The 24,537-nt window shown below is 51.3% G+C and overlaps 1 protein-coding gene across 1 annotated transcript in view; it reads right to left on the bottom strand.

Annotated features, from left to right (window-relative positions):
• Positions 1 to 1,588: 1,588 nt before the first annotated feature.
• The window catches only part of LOC144933890 (protein Wnt-9a-like), a 39,531-nt gene continuing 16,582 nt past the window's right edge, over positions 1,589 to 24,537 (bottom strand). Inside the window, exons 3-5 of the mRNA XM_078859177.1 lie at positions 20,623 to 20,888; positions 13,289 to 13,429; positions 1,589 to 6,419 (exon numbers count right to left, since the gene is read on the bottom strand). Coding sequence (XP_078715303.1) covers positions 6,111 to 6,419; positions 13,289 to 13,429; positions 20,623 to 20,888 — 716 coding nt within the window. The 3' untranslated portion in view covers positions 1,589 to 6,110. The remainder of the gene's footprint in view (positions 6,420 to 13,288; positions 13,430 to 20,622; positions 20,889 to 24,537) is intronic.

The following is a 24,537-nucleotide window of genomic DNA, read 5'->3' as shown; positions in this document are numbered from 1 at the left end:
TTCTTTGCATTTTTGGTCACCTTGATCCAGATTTCTACCATCAATAACACGTTTCTTCATTTTGTTATTGAACACATGAACAATTGTCAGTCAAAACACACGAAAGAATAACGGCACTGTTGACTTTGGCATTCGCCTTTTGCCATCGCTCCATCCATTCCTCCTTCTACGCGAGACCCCAAGATGTATCTTTCACACCTCGTGTTTCGTACTGTATTGGAACCATGACAACGTTTCGGTCGGCTGAGCTTTACCAAAATGTAGACAGTTTGGGCATCATTCCCGTTCATATATATTGGTGTCAAAATCAAGCACTTGGCCCCGCAATTGGAAAGTACCAATCTTGACAATTGTGTCAATGCCCCCCCCGACTCCTTATGCAGATTCCTGGGATTGCACACCAATCAGAGAATGGGGAGGGGGGGACCGTCTGTGTCACCATTGTTCTCCCACGGTGCATGGGAGCGCGAGTATTCACCGCGGGAACCGCGACGACACAGACCTGCTGGAGGTGTGCAAATGATTGGACTTTTTGGCAGCCCGCTGTGACCGCGTGACCCGCCGTTACCCTCTCCCCACGTAGCAGAAGTGCCGAGCCCGTTTGGGGGGGGGGGGGTCGACGCTGATCGTGTCGTTGACTCTCTCCAAACATGTGACATTTGGTCGGCGAATTTTGGCCCAAACAAAACCAAACCTGTTGAAACATCACCAATGTTTGGTCAAAATGGGCTATGTATTTTTTTTGTATATATGTGTGTGTTATATATATAAAAAAACGGGACATGTTTGCCTTTCAACCGAACACGAGAGCGACAACCGTCATGTTACCCTGCAACCGAGTGCTTAACCGTCGTTAAATCCACATAAGGTGGGAATAGCGAAAACGTCCACCTGTAATCACCCACCCAGCAACGTTACCGAGAGGGACACGTACTGAAACGAATGTCATGAATACGATGGCGTTGTTCCAATTGAGAACGCGTGCGTGGTGAATCGTACGCATTGTACGTGTCAATAGGAGAGTGCACGTGCTCCGTACATGAACGTACGGGCGAGATAAACGGGGAATGGTAAGCCGACGTATTTTACTCTCGCCGAATAGTTAAGCCATGCGGACTGCACGGGAGTCTAACCTACATTTCCTTTCTCGGCAGTCAGCTCGTTTTCGCCTGTCACCACGCGGCTTGCTTACCGCGCGCGCTCATGAACACATAGACACCAACACGCGAGCTTCTGCAGCATACACCTGCATCACGTGTGACGTATGGGGCCGTCCATAAATGACGTCACGCAATTTTGGACGATTTTTGACCCCCCCCCTCAAATATGACATCACAAAGCTCTGCCCACCCCCCAAAAAACAAATCGCTTCAAACTATTGTCATTGTAATGCGTATTTAATGTGGCGCTGCACTCTGATGTTGTAGGAGAAAACATTTATTAAAAAGTCTATTTAATTAAATATAACATGTTGTCTATATTCATTTAAAGTTGCGCATTTTGATGTGACGTCACATTTCTCAAACCCCCCCCCCCCATCGTCACACATCGTCACAAATGTCTGACCCCCCCCCCCCCAGGTGCATGACGTCATTTATGGACGGCCCCCTATGTACGCGTGTGCGCATCTACAGCATGCGCAGACGTGTATACGTTCAGGTAAGTGCGCACGCATTGCCTGGCAAGACATCCGGCTATTCGTTTTAATTTTAAATGACCCTTATTGAGAGCGTATAACGTTAACATTGACCTATACGTGTAGAATGCGGCTATGTACACACGAATAATAACAACAAAATATATCTCTGTATAAATACTGTCCGCGTTGGCAAGAGAGCAGCTCATGGTGCCGTCGCGAATAATCGTGTTTTTTGCGGTCGCTTGAAATGTACAGATCGTCTTCTCGATACAAGCTCGACGTTACACGCGCGCTTGAAGGGGCTGAATTTTAGTTTTTTTTAAATTATGACACGCTTTCTTTTAACTCACTCTGTCTGTTGTTGTTGTCGTTGTTGTATCCTCAAATATTGTAACTAAATTTTAACCCACTTCCCAATGTGGTATCGACTGCAAACTTGGTATACTTATGTCATACTGATGACAATACTATATTCTATCATAAAAAAATCTATATTTTTAAACATTCTTTTTTTTATGTTATGTTTCGGCTTGGGTCTAATTGTCCACGCTCAACTGACGTTGGCTGTAATTGGCCACGGTCCCTAACGTTATGGCAAGCTTCGGGGCCACTTCCTGGAGTCGTGGAGTTCTGCCATTACGAGTACATTTCATAAAAGCGTGCTTAAAAAAAGTTTTTTTTTTAAATATCACTTATTACTGGCAGAGCCTGCCCTTTAGAAAGGCGTCCGACTGTTTAGTGAGACAACTCGCAATATCAGCAGCCTGTCTGGAAGTTTCCATAGGTATCATTCACCCCACCCCCCCAACCTGTCTCCCCATCTCGTGGACATGCCAGTTGGACCGGCCAGAAATTCCTCGCCGGTTCACCTCCGGACTCTCTCGAAGACACACGATGAGAGAGGCGTTCGAGACGTCAACCGAAACAGAGCGTACCGCGCGTGTCCACCGCGGGTGGAGCTCTCCCAATGGCCTGCCCGTGGTGGACCGTGTGAGCTGTTCGGGACGACGTCACGGGATGACGTCACGGCACGCGTCACAACAGGAACACTCATGGTTGGAGCGCCCGAGTGAGTACTGTGCTCGTCTTGTCCATCGGTAGAGAGAGAGAGAGAGGGTGTGCGTGGCTTCCAAATAGACATCCTTACAAGTAGAAGAAACGATTGCACCGATTTTGAATGATAGATATTAATTATTCCCAATCAGCGAATCCTAAGTTATTTCATTCTTACCGGCGTGTAGATATTTGTTCTGGCCTTGAACGACTTTTTGCGAAAGGAAGTGTGAAAACAGTTTAATTTTAATTTAAATTGGCTGCTTGCGTTGTGGCCGAAACGTCGTGAGAATTTTATTTCATTATGTTTTATTGTTATTATTTTATTATTTCCTTTCTACGTGACTTTACCGAAAGAACCAATAATATTTATTTGGCCTATCAATTTCCCAAACCACATTTGTAAGCGCATTTGAGGCAAACCCGCCTTGAAACGCTTCAGGCCTTTTTGAGACAGTTCACAATTTATGTCTAGATTGCAACAATCGTAAAGTCTGCCGGGGAACGTTCGCGCGCATTGCTTGACGATTCGGGCAACACCGTACGCAGGCCGCATGAACGTTCGTGAAGTCTGCATAACGTTCGAATTAAAACTATTAAACTTTTAATTTTATTTTACCTGGTAAGTCCCACAGAGCTCTGTAGAAGCTCTCTTTCAGAAGCGACCTGGCCACAAATGATAGCCCAACAAAGTGGCGTATCACGTGGAAATGTATATTAGCCAAATACTCTTAATGCGTAATGTTGATTCTAAATGTGGAGAGAAAAACCGGAGGACCCGGAAAATCTACGAGACGACGGGAAGAGAGGCAAACTCCAAATAAACAGCAGGTATCGTCAGGTTCGGGATGGAATTGTCCGTGAACCACCCACATATTCACATCACTCTACCAAACATCACTCAGTTGAACCAATCGGAAACCGTAGCATTGGGACGATATACCCCCCCCCCCCCCCATTGTATCGAATGTAGAAGACATGCAAGTTAAAAGTGAAAAGTGGACACCACTTTGAAAAGACGCAGTTGATCACGAGTCATCATCATCGTCCATCGTCGTCATCATCGTCCTTGCCTCGTGGTGTAATATTTGCGCTACGTAAGAACGGCACATTCACAGTGACCCTTGGAGTTGGCCACCCACCCCCGGTCGTGTGCCCTGCCAGCGTTCGTAGGTGCTCGAAGGGTATAACAACGGGGGTGTAATGACACGTCGATTCGTTGATTGAAATCGACTCTCTAAGCTTGCCATGTGTGAATGGCATGAGTACGAATCAACGTTTCTATCCGGGTGCCTTGTACGTGATGGGTTTACGCAAACTCTGAAGCCAGGAGAGGTGCTACCATTCACCGCAAGGTAGAAGAAAACTCCTCCAATCCACACATTTTCTTATCCGCAAGATCTACCCACATCGTCTTCGCGTGAACTCGCAATAGCGGATATGATGCATATGAATACGTATGTTTGTATGACTAATATGTGCTGGCTCTGAGTCCTTGCCCCAACTGTCTGTTGAAAGGATACATGGAGGATTTTTGCATTTTGTTTGTATGACTGGAAACATTCATTCACGTGTTTGAACTCGCACTGGGCGGTCCAAAAGTTCAGAGAATGAGAAACTATTCCATGCAATGCTGTATCCCAAGCCGTTGTTCGAGGATGTTAAGCCCTTCCCTGTCTACAAGTACTGTGCAGTCCTTTCCACTCGAGTAAGTGCATTCGTCTTCGGGATGGTTAAGTTTCACAAGAGTAGTTTAACATGTAGGCCGCGTAAGGCACAATTCTGAAGCTGGATGTAATCACCAGCGAAACGTCGTACTCAAATTGCAAATGTTGTGAGTTTACTCTCCAATACACAACCGGAGGTGCTGAACTAGTAACTAATTGGCACGTTTTGTTTACGTGACAAACCTGACTCATCGGCTGTGTCGGGTGGTGGCGGCGGGTTTAACGACAAATACATATTTACGCGATTTAAGCCCCCCACCCCTCCAAAAAAAAGACAACCTCTATAAGAGCAACAGGCACAAGCCTGCGCGAGATGAGTATCCTGGTTCCAAAGCGTTTTCACTCCTTTGTACATGAGGCATACGGGAGGCATCGTAACTGCGTTTGAGTCGTGATACGAGTACTGTCCGGGCCACTCTTGCAAATTGGGACTGCCATGGTCTTTTGAGTTTACACCCGGCTCTACAAAACACCCTTCAACTCCGGGAACCTGACGATCAATTAGGCATCCGTCTGGTTTTGTATCGGTCCTGACACAGGAGGGGCGGGGAGGGGGGAGGTGAATTGCGACACACAAGGGAGATCATTTCATTTGCCTCCCCCACACCCCCGGTGATTAGATGAATCGCCATTATTCACGACTGCCATTCGACTGGAGAACCCATTCTTTCTACCGTCTCGTTTGTATAATTTCTCGTGGGTTTTTGTGTCGTTTGCACAGTTTTATTCGCCCCCCCCAATAACCTACATGTAACAGCGTGTACATTTTCGTTCGCATAATTCGCAAAACTCAATGCGTGTACCCAAACACGACGCGCCCCTGGTGTCCCTGGTGTCCCTGGAACACACCCGCATCGTTCCTGCCGCTATGTTGTCGAGGAACGACTCGCGGAATGACACACGTCGAGACCGAGCCACTCGGCCCGCAGTGCGGCAGCACAACGCGATCGTTCCTCTCCACGTCCCCGCAGCCAGGCACTGGGTCACCAGCACCACCAGCGCCGCCACCACCACGGGCGGCGACAACGACGACGAAGACGCCGTCCACCAGGGCGCAAGCGGTCGAGCGACAAAGCCGGAATCCTCCACGAGTTTGGCGGTATGAGCGTCGTCCCTGCGCCGGGTCACGCCGGGCCCTCTCTGGCGCGCCGCCCGCCGAGTTCGTGCTCTTGCCGGTGCGGCCATTGCGCAACCCCGCGGGGTGCCCTTCAGCCCGAGTCGTCTGTTTGACGAGACTGAGGCGGGGTTGGGGGGGTGGTTGGCTCCGGCGTCGGTGCCTGTGTTGTTGGTCCGTCCACAAACCCCCTGCCGACGACGCCTTCGCTCACCGTCCGTCGCACTGCTCTCTCTCTCTCTCTGTCTTCCGTCGTCGCTTCGAAACAAGAGCAAAGTGGAAGAACGCCGGCCGCTCATCCCAACCCCCCCCCCCACCCCCGCTCCCCCAAATTGTTTCGTTTCTCCATTCGATGAACGCATTGCCGAGAAGTGAAACGAATGCACGAGCTGCCTCCGGCTCCGGCGTCGCGTCTAGCGGGTGGGTGCGAGGTGGGGCTGTGAAGTCAATGGACAGAACCGGCACCGCCGGCGCAGCTTCCACCCTCCTCCCCCCTCTCCGTTCGATGGTGGCATTGAACGGAGCTCGCCCGGTCGGCGAGGCGGCACCGGGGCCTGCCGGGGGCCGTCCGGCCGGATCATCCGTCCTTGCAGGTGTAGATCTCCTCGCGCTTGGAGCACTGCTGGCACTGCACGTAGCAGCACCAGTGCACCTGGCAGTGGCACGGCTGCTCGGCCGTGTGCACGCGCGTGTTGTAGCCGCGCCCGCAGCACACGCTGTCGCAGTTGCGCCCCTTGAGGCAGCTGCGGTTGGCGGTGCCCGGGGAGAAGCGGCTGGCGCGGCAGTAGCTGGGCGAGTCCTCGACGTAGACCAGCTCGCTGACGGGCGGGCGCCGCGACCTCGCCAGCGAGCCCTCGCCCGCCGCCTCGTTGCTTACGCTCAGCACCTGCGGATGGGGTCAGGGTCGAGAGGGTCAGGGTTGAGAGGGTCAGGTGGGGAGGGTCAGGTGGGGAGGGTCAGGTGGGGAGGGTCAGGTGGGGAGGGTCAGGCGGGGAGGGTCAGGTGGGGAGGGTCAGGCGGGGAGGGTCAGGTGGGGAGGGTCAGGTGGGGAGGGTCAGGTGGGGAGGGTCAGGCGGGGAGGGTCAGGTGGGGAGGGTCAGGTGGGGAGGGTCAGGCGGGGAGGGTCAGGCGGGGAGGGTCAGGTGGGGAGAGTCAGCAGGCGGGGAGGGTCAGGTGGGGAGGGTCAGGTGGGGAGGGACGCGTTCGGTCAGTGCCGTGACAAGGGTGGCAGGAGTGGGGGGGTTCGGGGGGGGGGGAGTCGGGGGAGGTGGGGGCCTGGGTGGGGGGTGTGGGGGCCACCCGGGGTAAGCGCACCTCCCGAGGCAGCGGGGGGGGGGGCACCGCCTGGATGGGAAGATGACTTTTTTGGATACGATGCTACAAGTGACGGCCGGTGGCTGAAATTTTTGGTGCTGGCGGAGTGCAAGAATACTTGTGCCTTTCCCGGACAACCTGGGCGCCAAACTTGTCACTCCGGCTCTGGTCAGGGGCCGTGAGAGATGAGGCGGCCGTGTGGCTCAGAGATCGCAGCCTGCAACTGCAACTTTCTTTCTGATTCTTTCCACGCACCGCTCGGCTTTGCAATTTCCGTCCCACCGCCTCTTTTCTCGAGTCCTCATAACCCTCCATTAAAGCTTTCACAGCTTCAATGGTGCTGTTTTCTTCCGGTAGTTTGGCGTTTCGGACCTCTGGGTCTGTGCTAAGCGATCGTGATAAAACACAAGAGAAGAGGTTAGCTGCACTGTGGGGGGGCTCTCCAGCGCAATGCGTTGATGATCTTGGCCCTATCACCGACGACTGCACCCAAATTTATAACCAATTTCTTTACAAAGTGATTTTTGTGTTTAGTTTGATGTCCTTCTCCCTTCACCTCCGATTAGTAATGTACGGTGCAAAATAAATGGAACATACATACCTACCAAATATAATACACGGCAAAAAATTAATTTTGTTTTTACTTAGCTTAGCGAACATTACAGCTCTGAGAAAGAAAACAAACGTTGGTTGGACTGCCACACAGCGAACAACCTCTATGTCAGGGCACGTGGAGAGTGCAGCGCCGCTCGTGCGGATAACAGGTCACTCACAGGGATCTCGGAGCAAAAGCATGAGATATTGGACGTGACATCGCACGACACAACCGACAGCAAACAAAAATTGTGGAAACACAAAAATAAGATTTTTTTATTTATAGACATTGATCCTAATTCCCAGGGATTTAAATGAATCCGGGTCATTCCGCGTCGGCAACCCATAAAATGCAATCTGAATCAGGATCTTGATTTAGACTGTCGGAGGAATCCGACGAGCTACGAAGCGATTTTTCACTGATCTCCGGTAGGGATGGGTCAGCAAGTGTTCGCATCCAGCACACCGCATCAGGTATGCCTCTCGCTACGGCCCTGGCCACGGGTCACGTGGCGCCTTCTCCAGACTATATACCAGCGACCCGGACAAAAAAAAAATATCCAGTGAGAGATTAAGCCCGGATAATACCTGTGCCGAGTAAACGCCGGTTGGTCAATGATCGTTGAGTGAGTGACCGGCTGTAGGCGACCGTACATTAGTAATTTTCACGTCGCGACCAAGATGAGACATGAATGAACCTGACGGCCCAGCCGTCATAAGCCGCCCGTGCCGTGAGAAAGCACGCAATGCGGCTAACGGCTCTTAAGCGAGTGCGTGGGGCCGCGTGGGGTCTGTGTGTGTGTGTTGAGTGGGGTGTGTGTGTGTTGAGTGTGAAATGGCTATTTTGTCAGTGGATTTTGTCAGCGGATTTTTCGGGCTGTGGCAACACGGAGACACTTTGCGGTTGGAAACGTAGCTTTGGGTCGGGCGCACGAGGGCATTTGTGCAAGCTAGAGACGCAGCCTCGATTTGTTAACTCGTCCTAACGGATTATGTATTCCATTCAACATCATCAGCAGCAACAGCCACGATCAATCCGCTGCTGGATCAAGGTCTCCCCAAAGCTGTCGCCGCCATCTCTCGCGATCCCTGCGACATAACCATCCGCCTAGCACCTGCACAGCATGCGAGCAAAATTCGTCGCTCCATCTCCACTGCGCACATGCTCTCAGGCACGTTCTGTCCCTGGGAAGCCAATCTGTTGCTATTCTTGACCGTTGGTCACCGTTTTGTTCGTGCGCCATCGCAGGACGCCCGTGAAATCCTTCCAGCCTGACAGCTCATTGAGGCCTTTTCAGGCTCAAGCGAATGCAATCTAAATCTACATCGTTCGCGATTGCGTAAAACCCTAACGTACGCAATCATCAATTCAGCCGCACAACCCTCGATGCCAACATGAGCTCAGGGTGACAGAGACGGCCACTGCCAGCCTGCCGATCTTCCAGGCCCGACGGCGTTTCTCTCTGTGTGTGCACCCGGAAAGGAGGCTCTTGTTTCAGAACCAAAACAAATACATTGCTCATCCCAGGAACGATGGGGTTGCCAGGGGGGGGGGGGGGCGGGGGGGGAGTGATAGTCAAACTCTCAGCCATGGCTAATGTCAGTGAAAATCAATTGCCGATTCCGCACCCCCCCCCCCCCGCTCCACCGGCCTGCGGCAATGGCACGCCGGAAACAACCGCCGTGGCCGGCGCACCACGGGGGAGGTCCCTCTTCGTTCTCCTTTCCCTGCACCTCCAATTATCGCAGTTGGCTATGTACAGCGCGAAAGAAGTTCAGTGTACAATACGCACGTACACAAGTCCGGCAAGTGGTTTGGCAGGGGGGTGGTGGCCAACGACGAACGGCCAACGCAGGAGTCCACGGGGGAAACTGCAACGGGTGGTGCCCGAGAGTTGATCTCAACGTGGCGGGCGAGACGCGAGACCCCCGATTCGCACTGCAGCGCCCGGGGGTAGGAGCTCTGCTTGACCTAAACACAAAGCTAATTGCACTCCACCTCCCCCCCACCGCCCCCCCCCCCCCCATTTCAATCTTCATCTTCTCCCACACTTGGCTGGAGGCAGCAGCGGGGGGCCACCTATTCCCGCTTCTTCCCCCCCCCACCCCGCCCCCATTTTCGTGCGGTTCCGTCGCGCTCGGAATGGATTACCTGCGGATTTTCTGTACCCCTGTTCACCGAAATGTTTTCGGCGTGTTGTGTCGGACTCTCGTTTTGTTGCAATAAAAACGTCAAAAAACACTTTGCTAATCGCTCGTGCCGAGGTGCTTCCTCCCAGTGCCACCATGCGCCCCTTCTGCCATTCGCTTGCATGGCCAAAGCTAAAACAATATATTTTATTTTACCAGGTAAGGGCCCACTGAGCTATGTAGCTCTCTTTCAGAAGCGACCTAGCCACAAATACTAGCTCAATGAAGTGGCTTATCGTGTGGGCATTTATCGTAGCCAATTACTCTAAATATACGTGTTATATTGATTCTGAATGTGGAGGGAAAAACCGGAGGACCTAGAGAAAAATCTACACGATCACAGGGAGAGAGACACGCAAACTCCAAATATACAGGTGTCAGGGTCGGTATCGAACCCACGGCCTCCTGTATACCTGGCGAGGTAATTGACATCTCGCCACTGTGGTGCGACGGCTTCCCAAGCTCTAGGATGCCGTTGCACTCAGGGGCTTCGCCGACTTAAGTTCGACGTACGTATGCATGTATGTACGTTGGACTTCTTTAGGACCATACACAGCCAACCGTGCGAACCATCAGTGCCGCTTCATAGGGCCGCGACCGCTGCTCTCGCGAGCGGGTGTTGTAGCGGTTAACACACTGTGCTTTGAATCCAGCAGCCATACTGTTCAGTCAGGAGGGAACAAGACCAGTTCAATTATCACCTGCCACTCTTGTTAACCGTGGTATCGTATCAACCTTATGGGCAACACGGTGGTGAGATGTTAACTAGCTCGCTTGGTATACAGGAGATCGTGGGCTCGATCCCCACTGATGCCTATATATTTGGAGTTTGCAAGTTCTCCCCGTGGTCGTGTGGATTTTTCTCTGGGTCCTCCGGTTTTTTACCTCTACATTTAAAATCAACGTGTCTTTAGAGTATTCGGCTGCTGTAAATTTCCACGTGATGAGCCACTTCGTTGAGGTATCATTTGTGGCCATGTCGCTTCAGTGAAAGAGCTACATAGCTCAGTGGGCCTGACCAGACAAAATACAATTAGTAGTCGTATAGAACAGGGGTCCTCAACTCCCGGGCCGCGGACCGGTACCGGTCCGTGGCCTGTTAGGAACCGGGCCGCACAGCAGCAGGAGGTGAGGGCGGTGAGTCCGCGCGTGGAACCTGGCCCCATTATTTTATTATTTACCACTTCCGTCCGCGCCTCTTTCCCGCACTCCGCACTTGTCTCCGTCACAGTTTTGGTAAGCCCACAAGCTGCTTACCCCCTAGCCAACATGAGTAAAAAACAAACGTCGCTGGAGAGCTTCTTTGAAAAGGGGGAAAGACCCAATGATGACCCCCCCCCCTCCCCTGGTCCGTGAAAAAAAGTGTCTTCCACGAAACCGGTCCCTGGTGCCAAAAAGGTTGGGGACCGCTGATATAAAACTACGACCAATGGGTTCATATTGCAGTGGGAAAACCGCTGTGCCGTCACACCCCACCCCTTAGAATCGGGTATTCCACACAAATTAAAAAAAGCCACACTTCGGAATGTCCACACCAGTAAAAATTCCCAAATAAATCACGGGGGAATAAGCCACTTTGGAAATATATATATTTTTTTCTTAAAGCATTTTCAATTCTTGAACATTTGATCCGGATGTGTGACGCAGTCGAGTGCCACTTATCGTCGAGCGGCTGTGTATATGGACTTTCAAATTAGGGTAATTGTGGTTTGGAGTGTCGTCACGAGACTGCCCGGGTGAACGGCCCTTGCTCTCGCGCCGGACGGAGGCGCGCGAAGTCGCGCAGTCCCCGCCGTGCATCTCGGCCTCGTGGGAAATTCAGATTTTGACAAAGACGCGCGGCACGGTATCCGCTAAACGACAGTAAGATCTTGTAGTTAGCTAGCCCATAGGAGGGGCGAGGAAATTGGCTCGCGTGCAGGATGAGATGACTGAAAGATTATCACATCGCTGGGCCGTGAGAAAAGGTGATGGCTTGGGGAAAGCTTCATCCAACAGCGGATAGATGATGGGACATGATGATGATGATAATGTTTAACAGCAGATGCATTTAAAACAATGCTGAAAGCTGGCAATGAGATGCGCAATAATCAAAGTTGTGCCTTCTTTATTCGGTTTACTATATAAAATGCCTTTTAAAAGTCCCTCACCACGTAATTTGTGCCGCCAAATAGTCTTATGCTATACATATAGTATCATACACGCATTTGGGGGACACTTCGAATTCAAGTTTTCAAGTTCAAGCCTCCTGGTTTAAACTAGACTAAACTTTTTATTTTGCCAGGTAAGGCCCACTGAGCTATGTAGCGATCTGGCCACAAACGACAGCTCAACGAAGTGGCTTATAATCACGTGGAAATGTATAGCAGCCAAATACTCTAATCGCGCGATGTTGATTCTAAATGTGGAGGAAAAAAACCGGAGGACCTGAAGAAAAATCCACGCGACCACGGGGAGAACATGCAAACTCCATATATACAGGTTTCAGGGTCAGGGATCGAACCCATGGTCTCCTGCATACCAGGTGATGCAGTTAACATCTCGCCACCGTGGCACCCTAAATTCGTGTGTCTGTTAAACTGAAGCACGGCAAGTTTAAAGACGATCGCTCAATATTTACCGGGTGCTCAACAAAGTGGGAAAATGCACGACAGTTAACGCACACAAAGTCCAAGTATAGCGGCACAGACACAGAGTAGAATAAGAATGGATCCTGAGCAGCTTGTAAATATGACCGGAGTAGAATGAGAATCCTAGCTGCTGACTTTTACACCGAGAAACTGGGAGGACGGCGATGCCAGCAAACTAAAACTCCACTTTTCCCATTCGCGTACAAAGTAGTGCCCTACCCTCTTAGCGAGAGGCATACTGGATGCGATGTGACAGTCTGCTCGCTCTTGTACTGCTGGCAGAACGGCCTCCGCCGAAGGGAGCTCCAGAAATCCCCCCCTCTCTCGAGGGCAATTTTGGTCTACTCTTCCAACGCTAAAGCGGACGTCTCGGACGAGGTGGGAGTGCCCACAATTTATCCCAGCAGGCACGCAGCCTTCCCACGTGCCTCGCTGGGCAGAGAGGGGCGAGGAGTTGAAGGGACTCGCCCAGATGACTCGCGGGGCGGCGGTACCGACACCACCAAACAAAGACAAAGATCCCCCGTGTAGCCTCAACAGACCGTTTGGGCAAGTGCTGTTAGTGAGCACCTATGAAAGCTGGCACGGCACACGAGGGGGTGGGTGGCAAATACCACGCCCGGCCGCCTTTGTCTCCCCAGTGGCGATGTTTACACACCGCACCAGGTATTCATTCGAGGTTGAGTTGACCTAAGGGAGACCCATGACCGGTTCAGATAAGCATCAGCGGTGTTGGTGGCTGTAAACGGGAATCGAACTTGGGTCGCCGGGTTCGTAGCGTAGCACGGCACTAACCGCTACACCAATTAAGTGACGGTGACATCACCACGGCACCTGTGCCAGGCCAGGTGCATTTTGAGGCCACGTGAAGTGTCGAAGGCTCGCTGCTGGCAGGAGGAGTTCACGGGGACAGACCCAGGTGCCGACTGACATGAGATGCACCGGCAATTGCGCCAGCAGATACACCACCAGCATCAACACCAGTAGCAGCAGCAGCAGTAGCACAAGCAGCAGCACCAGCGCTCACCTTGACGGCCGTGTCGTAGCGCTGCTTGAGCTTGCGGCCGATCTCGGGGAAGGGCGCCAGCTGCAGCCAGCAGGTGCGCACGGTGCACGAGCCCGACACGCCGTGGCACTTGCACGTCGTGCGCACGCCGCTCTTCACCATCTTCCGCCGGTTGTTCCCCAGCAGGCATAGGAGGGGGGTGGCGGTTGTGGTGGGGGGGGGGGCGCGAAGAGGGAAGATCAAAGTTAGCAACGACGATGCGCCGAAGCTGTGACAATCGAAGCGACTGTCGCTGGAGATCAGTGGAGCGTGAGACGAGGCCGGACTGGTGGCGCCTTCATAACGTCGTTGGCGCGGTTCAGTGTTAACGTTTGAAGGTTGTCTCACAATGCCACGGAGTTATTCCTTCACGGGCGAACGAAACGCAGCGCCCGCAAACCGCACCGGCATCGGATTCACAGGCAACGACCCAGTGGGTATCGATAGACTATTATACTATGAAACAATTAGAAATTTCCACATGGCTTATTGTGTGCAAATGTACAGCAGCCAAATATTCTAAACGCGTGATGTTGACTCTTCATGTGGAGGGAAAAACCGGAGGACACGGAGAAAAATCCAAGCGACCACGGGGAGAGACACGCAAACTCCAAATATGCAGCATGCGGCAGGGTCGGGATCGAACCCACGACCTCCTGCATACCAGGCGAGGTAGTTAACATCTCGCCATAATGACACGCTGCACCATGGCGCAAACTCCGGCTCAGATCTCCGGATGACCAAAGCTACACGGGCATGCCTGGCTTTGTTTGCATAAACATCATAATCATAATTCATCATTATTTGTACCGCCTCTTTATTGAAGTTAGCTATCAATTCCTTACCGAGTCACCATCACAATAACGTCAACTCAGGAAGGAAGGGATGATGATGATGATGATGACTGCACACCGAATACGATGCTCAAACAATACTGTATATTCTCCTCCACCGCGTGCGGTTTTCATCAGGCGAATTGTATATACCGCGATGGTTATATCTGGGAACACGTGTTTTTTACAACGCCGATGCGAATTGGCAATAACGCGATTGAGGTGAGCGGAACTACGTCGCGACTGCCTCGGCCTAGCGTCACACAAGGCGGGATGCTGCTGGATGCTTCTGGACGTCACCAACCACGCGCTTCAAGTCTTTGCTCAGCCTGCGTACGCATCTTGCGTGTCATCGCGGCCCGCGCTTTAGCCAGCATTAAGTATCATAATTCATTTTTTATAACGCGATTTTTCCACAAAGCGGTTGTTTTTTTAGGAACGCGGCTACCACCGCGGCGTTGTAGGAAAACCGACTGTAAAGACAAGAAACGACAATGGACAACATTGCATTGTGGCAGACAGCTTCCCGCCAGGCATGTGGCGAGGAATTCGATCGTCGACTCAATAAAATGCCTGCGGCCCGTGACACGCGCGTCAGATTGCACGTGCTTGCGAGAATGCTTCTGTTGTTCACGACGTCAGATTGAGGCTGAGCAAAACTGCAGGAACGAGAGAGAAGCAAAGGAGAAACGGTGCACAGGGGGGAGGGCAAATGAGTCAAAGTAATTGACCCTTGAATCAAATCGTGGGTTTCTGGTCAATCGCTCCATCCGCATTGCAGACGGTGGTGTCCAGAACCGGTTCATGTATCGCTCGCCACTGATATTAGTTCGTCTTGGCCGGGAATACAACTCAAAATCACCGGGTTCAGAGAGCAGTGCGCCTACCAAAGCGCCACCGCTCAACATCCTTTATACACCCACAATCGAGGTTTGTTTTGGGTTAGATCGCGTAAATATATAAATGTGTCGATAAAACCCGCCACCACCCGACACAGCCAACTAGTAAGGGTTGTCACGTAAACAGACCGTGGCCAATTCGTCACTAGTACAGCACACCGGTGTGTTGGAGAGCCAAGCCACAACATTTACAATCCTTTATACACAGTGTTGTCTTGTGTTACTGGGCGTTAAGTCCAGTTGTGTTTAGACCAACGGAGAGACAGGATGCACTGACACTCTGCGTGTGACGATGCATTGATTCACAGAGTTAACACCAATCTTGCCAGCTCACGATGCATGCATAAAACAGCGCGCGCGGTAATCGATGTTTGTTGATCCGTACATTGCTGATATATAAGCAATGTACGGATCAACAATTCACAAACCGACTCTGAAATATGGTCAAGCAACTTCCGTAACAAACACGGCTTGTGGTGCCCTTTCTCCCAGCAGTGAACTGTCACTGCTGGATGAAATACATTTCGTATGTTTATGTTCACGTGACCCCTGCAGCCACTAGAGCCCACGACATTAATCACAATGGTGCTACTATCTCACCGTGGTGAGTCAAATAGCAGCCCTGCCGGGATTGGGGGCGCGTGAGTGTCGGAGGGTGACGTGGGGAGGGGGCAGATCCTCACATCTCTCTAACAAAGACAAAGATACCCCCCGTGTAGCCTTAACAGGCTGTTGGGGGCAAGTGCTGTTAGCGAGTAGCAGCTATGAAGCCCGGCACGGCACGCGAGGGGGTGGGTGGCCAGCACCGCGCCCGGCCGCCTTTGTCTCCTAATTGCAACACTGCATTACAATGTCCTTCGACACTAGCAACGCGCACATCCTTAGCACATGAGCGTCCGTCCGTCCCTCCAGCCACCCACCCAGCCAGCAAAACCGTAAACATACATATCGTATGATTTATATCGGATCATCTTTGCGAGAGTATTAGGGACCCCCCCCCCCCCCCGGGGAACCCCCCCCCTCCCTTTACAGAAAGGCGGACAGATGGACAGAGCGATATAGGACAGAGCGCTGAGAACCTGGGTTTGAATCTGTGTCGCAATCGCCCTCACTAAACCGGGCTCTCAAATGCAGTGAGTTGATGGTCTAAGCCCCGGTCACCAATTCCTGAACACAGCAACCCCCACAACATTACATTTGGTGAAATAAAAAAGGTGAAAACGGGATTCGTTTCTAAACTGTTGCTGAGATGCAAGGACAGCCTTGACGATTCAGTCAACTGGCTTCATTCACAAATGTGGTGTTTTACCCAATGTGGCTACTTTCAGCTCGTATGTATACAGGTGAGCTGGAGTGGTGAGCGCGCTATCTATGGGATATATACCCGGCGACCCGTGTTCGATTCCTGCTCAGGGCGAACACGGGACTATCTGAACCGGTTATTGGCTTCTCCTTGGATGTGTATAACATCATCAACAGGCACGCAAAGGCTGCCGGGCGTGGTGCTGGCCACCCACCCCCTCGTGTGCCGTGCCAGGATGGTATGTACAGGATGTTGAACTTCTTTCGCACCGTACATAACCAACCGTGCCTAATCGAAGGTGCTCGCTAGCAGCACTTGCCCCAACGGTCTGTCAAAGCTATATGAGGGGGGATGGATCTTTGTTTTTGACGATAATGACAGTGAATGTTGTATATCCTCGGTCACCCTCACTGCTTAGCCTGGACATTTGTCAAAAAGGGCTTTATAGCTCATCGGATTCCTCCGGTGTAAATAATCATTCTGAAATCCATCCTCTGTTGCTCATAAGCCCACATGCTCTCCGTTCTCCTCGACCTCCTGTGTGACCGTCTGCTTCTGTCTCTCACGATGAAGCGTCATCTTTGTCTATCCTATAGTCTGCGACCACTATTCTTCTCCTCCCCGTCACGCTTTGAATATTACCTCCCCGACAGAGGTCCCGAGCCCCCTTCGGCCAAGACACGTCTCCGTGTCGATGCACCAGGTGCTCTATGTAAGCGTAAATATCGTTGTTATTGTACTTTAGCTGCGCGTCGATAAGAGTCATCAGATTAGCTGACAAGTAGCTGCCAACAACTGTCAGAGTCGTCGTGGTTGCTGAACGACAGTCAATGAAGGTGTTCGGCGAGGGAGGCGATGATGACAGCCAACGTTGAATGCACTGAGCAGCCTCGGTCAATGACCAAGAGAAGCTATCGAGTGTGCAGGCGGTGCAACGGCACCAGGGCCCATGGGCCAGAGGGGTCTCGGCTCCGGGTAACTTGGATTGAGGGTCCTGGTTGATTTCCTCCACCAGTGCCCGTGTCAACCTCGCAACGGCACTGATGACGAGGCATCGATTCGCTGATTGACGTCAATCCTTACGATCACGATGCACGTGGTCATGAAAACTGAGAAATTATGGCTTATGAATTGTGCACATTTTAATATAGTATAAGCAAATGATTTGCCAACACTGTATTAGACTTTAGATCGATGAAGCGAGCAAAACGTCTGCAAACGATATATATTAGTATAAACATTACAAACACGTTGGTAAACTTGCGTCCCGAAAGAATATTTTATTAAATCGAATCGTGGCCCTGATTGGTGACGACTGATTGAATTGCTGGGTGGGAGGGCGTCAGGATTAGGGAAAGGGGAGACGCGGGGGAGGGGCCCGGTGTAGAATAACTGCATGCCGAGTTACTTACAGACAGACAGCGATGCTAGCAACGCCACTGCCCATTAAATACATAAATGTGTGGCTCTTTGTCAATCCATAACCTACTCAAGCCGTGTCATTTATGGGGGTGTCTTTGCCAATACCTAACCGCGCTGGTCTGCGTGGTTTGGCAAAGGGGGTGTCCTGGAACCGGTTCAGACATCACTCGCCACCGATGTTCGCCAGTAACGGGAATCAGTGGTGATTGTAGCGCAGTCCCCTAACCACTACGCCGTTCTTCCACCCGCACTTGTTTTACAAAATCACCCAAATAGCGCCACCACCACCACCAGCAGCACCGCGTAGCAACCCTTGCAACTGAGACTCATCCTGGTCGCCACGGTGGCGAGATGTTAACTACCTCGCCTGGCATGCAGGAGGTCGTGAGTTCGATCCCAACCGTGACGCCTCTCCCATCGTTGTCGCGTGGATTTTGCATCGAGGTCCTCCGGTTTTTCCCTCCACATGTAAAATCAACGTGCGTTTACAGCAGTTAGCTGCTTTAAATGTTCACGTGAAAAGCCAAATCGTTGAGCTATCATTTGGAATGGCCAGGTCGCTTCTGAAAAAGAGCCATAATATCTGGTTAAAAAAACCTGCAGTTTTAGTTTAGTTTGGTCTCTTGAGTTCTCAACCGGTTAAACAAACAAACTTGACTCGACCACTTGATCTACAACAAGTCCAACTTGACCGAACGAAAAGCGTGGGGCACACAGTCCGAGTGCCGTTAACACGCACGCGTGACAGATCTCCCCCCCCCCCGCGCTACGCTGCAATGGAATCAAGAGGTAAACTCTGGGCATTGTGGGGGGGGGGGGGGAGACAATGGGTCTGCAATCGCGTGCGTTGTTAACCTACTCGCGGGAGCGGCGGCGTCGTTCTTGGCGGCCTGCGGCTATTAACACCGAGAGACCTGGGTTTGATTTCCATGCAATGGAACGCATCAGTGGCACAGTGCCGGATTAAGCTAGTGCGGGGCTTGTAGCATATGTTGTAAAATGGCCCTACATTGAAAATAAAAAAACACGTAAATATTAAAACACACATTTTTTACTTACATAGTAAAGTAATTGTATTTTTTTATGCGATATCCAGTCAGATAATATGACAAATTGTTAACCTTAAACACCCAGTCGTTCATGAAAGTTGAAGGCAGTATAGTACTATAGTAATAGAGCAAGTGCAGAATCACTAAACCAGAATCGATAGCTTGAAAGTATTTAGCGCAGGGCCCTTGAAAGTGCGGGGCCCGTAGCATATGTAGCTACTTTTGCTACTAGGATAATTCGGCACTGCAGTGGCGAGTCATATATGAACCGGTCGTGCGTCCTCCCCGAGGTCGATTCGGCCTTAAATGAGTAATTCATGGAGGCGGCGGCAGCGGGGGGGGGGGGGGTAAACATCAGCACTGGAGAGGCAACGGCCTTAAGGAGTGCTCGCTAACAGTATTGCGAGATGCTGCACAGATCGCCTATTGATGACTGTGGCAAGGCCAAGGCGTTACATGTGAATCGAGGATGTGCCCTCGTCTATGATGTAACCGAACGTGTTTATGAACTAAATTACTTGCTTATGTAAACAATGTTTCCAATAAAAAAAAAACACAGGTGCGGGCATTCGTATGAATGATTGCATGATATAATGTTCTATGGTACAGTAAGACCATTAATACTTTTTTTGCGCCCGTTATGCACACATCGAAATGGCATTGGTTGAATCAATCGTACTTTGCCAAGATATTTAGCCACCAGAGGTTCATGATTACCTGCTGAGATCTCATCAACACCAGGTGAACCTCACATCCAGGTGTATCTCACACTTACTCCAAAATATATCTTACCCAGGCACCTGACCCCAAAACTAACATTCAGGTACAACTCACCTGCAGCTGAAATGCAAACGACTTCACTCCCATCAATACATCACCAAGTGCCTACCTCACCTTTATCACTCAACTTCACCACAACATGAACATCCCCCAATACTCACAACTCCCCCAGCCTACTCCTTCCCGCATCATTCTCTCCACCACCACCACCACCACCCTCCTCCATGAACTCACAAACCAACCCACCAACCCACTACCACCCATCTCCCCACAGTCATCACCCACTCGCCATGATCCTTCTTCCACTCTACTTACCAACCACCTAACCTATTACTCACCCTCATCCCCAGAGTCACCACCCTCCAGAGTAACCACAAACCGACCACAACAACTGCCTTACTTCTCCTCCTCTCACTCACCCCCAGCCGCTCGCTTTCCCTTCCTCCCACCCACTCACTACCCATTATCCATCCCCTCTCTGTATCTCTCTCCTCCCCTCACTCACCATCCATCCACCCACCCACCGGCCTTCACCGACCGGCTATATTATATGCGAAAGAAGTTCAATATACAAAAAATGTATCAACTATTTATATTTGACCAGGTGAGGCCCACTAAGATATACAGCTCTTTTTCAGAAGCGACCTGGCTACAAACGATATCCCAACGAAATGGCTTATCATGTGGAAATGTATCAGAACACAGATGCATTAAACACGTGATGTTGATTCTAAATGTGGAGGAAGAAACCGGAGGACTCGGAGAAAAATCCACGCGACCGTGGGGAGAACACGCAATCTTCAAGTATACAGCAGGCGTCAGGGTTGGGATCGAACCCACGACCTCCTGAATACCAGGCGAGGTCGTTAACATCTCGCCATAGTGACGAGTTGTTAACGACATGCATACGTACATGCGACCCACTCACCACCATCCTCCGTGCACTCACCCATTATTTAATTCTCCTTCCCACAAATGACCACCTCCCTCCCCCACCCTTCTCTATCTCCCTCGACGGCAGGCGGCTCACCTTGATGCCCAGGTGAGTGTTGTGCCGGTCCACCCCGGCGCGCAGGTCCTTGCTGGCCTCACGTCTCAGGAGGAAGGCGCGGGCGAACTTGGCGGCGTAGCGAACGTTGTCTCCGCAGCCGCCCCACTGCCACGCCTGGCGGTTCTCCAGGCCAGGCGTCTCGTCGCACGTGCAGCGCTCCAGACGCCCGCGGCTGCAGGCCCGCGCCACGGCGTGGCCCAGGCCGGCCGCCGACACCGCGTAGAGGAAGGCGGTCTCGCGAAAACCTGCGGCGGATTTCCGACCGCGTACGGTGGCGGATCAGGTGACGGCGGGAGGAGGGAGAGGAGGAGCGAGGGTTTGGGGGACGGGGAAAGACGGGAGATGAGGCGCGCGGCGGATGGTGGAAATGTGGATGGAGGTGAAGGTGAGACATGGGATGGGGAGATAGAGGTGGAGATGGGGGATTGAGGTGGAGGTGAGACACGGGATGGGGAGATAGAAGTGGAGATGGGGGATGGAGGTGAGACACGGGATGGGGAGACAGAGGTGGAGATGGGGGATGGAGGTGGAGGTTAGACACGGGATGGGGAGATAGAGGTGGAGATGGGGGATGGAGGTGAGACACGGCATGTGGAGATAGAGGTGGAGATGGGGGATTGAGGTGGAGGTGAGACACGGGATGGGGAGATAGAGGTGGAGATGGGGGATGGAGGTGAGACACGGCATGTGGAGATAGAGGTGGAGATGGGGGATTGAGGTGGAGGTGAGACACGGGATGGGGAGATAGAGGTGGAGATGGGGGATGGAGGTGAGACACGGGATGGGGAGACAGAGGTGGAGATGGGGGATGAAGGTGGCGGTGAGACACGGGATGGGGAGACAGAGGTGGAGATGGGGGATGGAGGTGGAGGTGAGACACGGGATGGGGAGATAGAGGTGGAGATGTGGGATGGAGGTGAGACACGGGATGGGGAAGTAAAGGTGGAGATGACAGAGGGGGAGGTGTGAGTGATGAGGTGGGGATTTGAGTGATGACGAGGTAGGATTGGGGGTTTAGATGAGGATAGATGAGTTCAAGAACGGGAATGGAGAGTGAGACGGGGGGTGAGGTAGGGAGTGTGCATGGGCATGAGGAAGAGGATGGATTTGAGGATGGCCATGAGAAATATGGAGAGATGGCATTTGGCGTGGAGAAAGACAGCAATAATGCTCACACGTGTGTGCACTGTATACGCATAGACATTGATACATGTGCAGTATGTGTGTTGTTGAACTTCTTTCGCACCGTACGTAGCCAACGGTACTGATCGTAGGTGCGCATACGTGTACAGATAGACATACAGGCACATGCATGGTCAAATCTTGACTTAAAGCTTTCAAGACTGCAGGAAATCATATTCTTTGGATGTTTCGGTGAAGTCACATAGATAGGTTCAAAGAAAATAAAAAAAATGACAAAAAAACTACGACGTTTCGATCGCACAGAGCTCTGATCAGCTTGTGCATTTGTGTCTCGACAGTATGTATGTGTATACGCAGTATTTATTCGTTTAACAAGCATGCACATGTCACGTATATATACATGCACGAAAACATACATATGCACATCCACACTTACGTACCGTACACATTAAAACACACACATCGCACATGCATACCTATTTACAAGGATGTATATCAATACAAAGATCCCCCGTATGGAATTAACAGACTCTTGGGGCAAGTGCTGTTAGCGAGCAGCACCTATGAAGGCCTGCATGGCACACGAGGGGGTGGGTGACCAGCACCACGCCCGGCCGCCTTTGTCTCCCCAGAAGCGATGTTTTCACACACCGCACGAGGTACTCATTTGAGGCTGAGTCGACCCAAGTATAGACGCACACATAAAAGACAATGACAAAAATTCCCCGTATAGCCTCAGCAGATTGTTGGGGCAAGTGCCGTTAGCGAGCAGCACCTATGAAGGCCGGCACGGCACACGAGGGGGTGGGTGACCAGCACCACGCCCGGTCGCTTTTGTCTCCCGAGTGCTAATGTTTATAGGCCGAACCATTTGAGGCTGAGTCAACATAGTGGAGACTCATGGCCCGGTTCAGAAAAAAACGTCACTGGTGTTCGGCGTGAACGGGAGTCGAACTCGGGTGGCCGGGTTCGTAGCGCAGTCCGCTAACCAATGCGCCACCGCTCCCTACACACGCACACATGACAATCGCTGTGCAGATTAAGACTTACAGTCATTACATCAGTAGAGTAATAACTGTAGAGTGTTCAGGATCATTTATCATCACCATTAAGTACAAACAAACACTTAGATGAGAATGATAATTCTGTAACACGAATGATAACGATTACTACAGTAATTATATCAATAACAATTCAGGCATAACCCACTGCACATACTAATAATACTGTACACCCCTCTGTCAATCCACTGCTGGATAGCACCTCTCCCATACACACATCGTGCTGAGCTAGTCAGCGCTGGTTGGTGAAGGTGAGGAAGGATACGGGACACAGCCGGTTCAATTCCCAAATCTGCTTCGGATATAACTCGCCGCTGATGCGAACCGTGGCCGGCAATCAAACTCGGGTTAACAGGGCTCAGTGCGCAGTGCCCGCACAACCAGTGAACTACGACAAGGAGCTTGCGATGTATCCACTCATGTGAACATAAGAGTCGCATCGCACGGTTGTATGTATTTGTATGCATGCTAAACTTATTTCGCACCGTACGTAGCCAACCGTGCTATTCGGGGCTGCGAGTATCTTCACGTAAAACTGCTCAACGAGTAACGCACCACAAGGGATGTGCGTTAGAGCGTGCTGAAATCGGGCATCGCCCGGTTAAAAAAAAAAAGTTAAAAAAAAATGTAAATAAAAAATAAAAAATGTTAATTTTTATTTTTTAGTTTTTAATTCATTGCGATCGCCGCTAACACGATGTAAGCACGTTCAACGCGCACGTCGAAGACGCCACACGGATATCGCGATTCATCCGCGGCACAGAGCGGTGATTCCGGAGTCGCGTCCTGCACGTGGCCACCTGGGCCACCTTTGCGGCGACATCATCACCACGCGGCCCCTTCCGGCTTGTGCCTGAGGTCGCAACGCTCCGCTTTGGAATATGAAAACTATATATGTGTGTGTACTGCTCGACGTTTCGGGCAATATCCCCTCTTCATAGCACAACACAGGTTTATATTCCGACGCGTACGTGTGGCCTGATGGATTGTCTGAAACACGCATCATCCTGTCGCCTTCGTGTTGGTGGTGCAAGTGCTGCGAGCGAGCACCTAGGGTGGGTGAGCAGCAACCACGCCCGGCCGCCTTTGTCTCCCCAACGCTGATGCAGCACATGGACACACACTGTGCCAGCTCCAGGTTCTTTTCAGATGTGGCTCGCAAATGATGTTAGCCCTGGCCGGGAATGGAACATACAAGCGAGGTGCGTCACCGCACCTCGCTTGTATAAAAGGGCCGTCCATAAATGACGTCACGCGATTTTTGACGATTTTTGACCCCCCCCCCCCCTCGTCACACGGCGTCACAAAAAGTCAGACCCCCCTCAGATATGACGTCACAAAGCTCTGCACCCCCCCCCCCCCCCAAAGTAAAACACGCTTCAAATCGCTTTAAACTATTGTCATTGTAGTGCGTATTTAATGTGGCGCTGCACTCTGATGTTGTAGGAGAAAACATTTATTAAAAAGTCTATTTAATTAAGTAGAACGTGTTGTTTCTAGATTTTAAGCTTTCGTGACTGCAATGATTCATACTCTTAGGTTTTTTTTTTCGGTAAAGTCACGTAGGTAAAAAATAATAAATAAAATAATAATAAATGAAAATAAATCAATTAAATCACGACGTTTCGGAGGCAACACAACTGTTATTTTGCTGTGCCTTTTTTACACCTGATGAAGGAAGCTTGCGTTG

The sequence above is a fragment of the Lampetra fluviatilis genome, chromosome 1, assembly GCF_964198595.1.
Source record: "Lampetra fluviatilis chromosome 1, kcLamFluv1.1, whole genome shotgun sequence".
Taxonomy (NCBI): Eukaryota; Metazoa; Chordata; class Hyperoartia; order Petromyzontiformes; family Petromyzontidae; genus Lampetra; species Lampetra fluviatilis.
The sequence above is the reverse complement of the archived record's forward strand: the minus strand, read 5'-3'. Positions and strand labels throughout refer to the sequence as shown.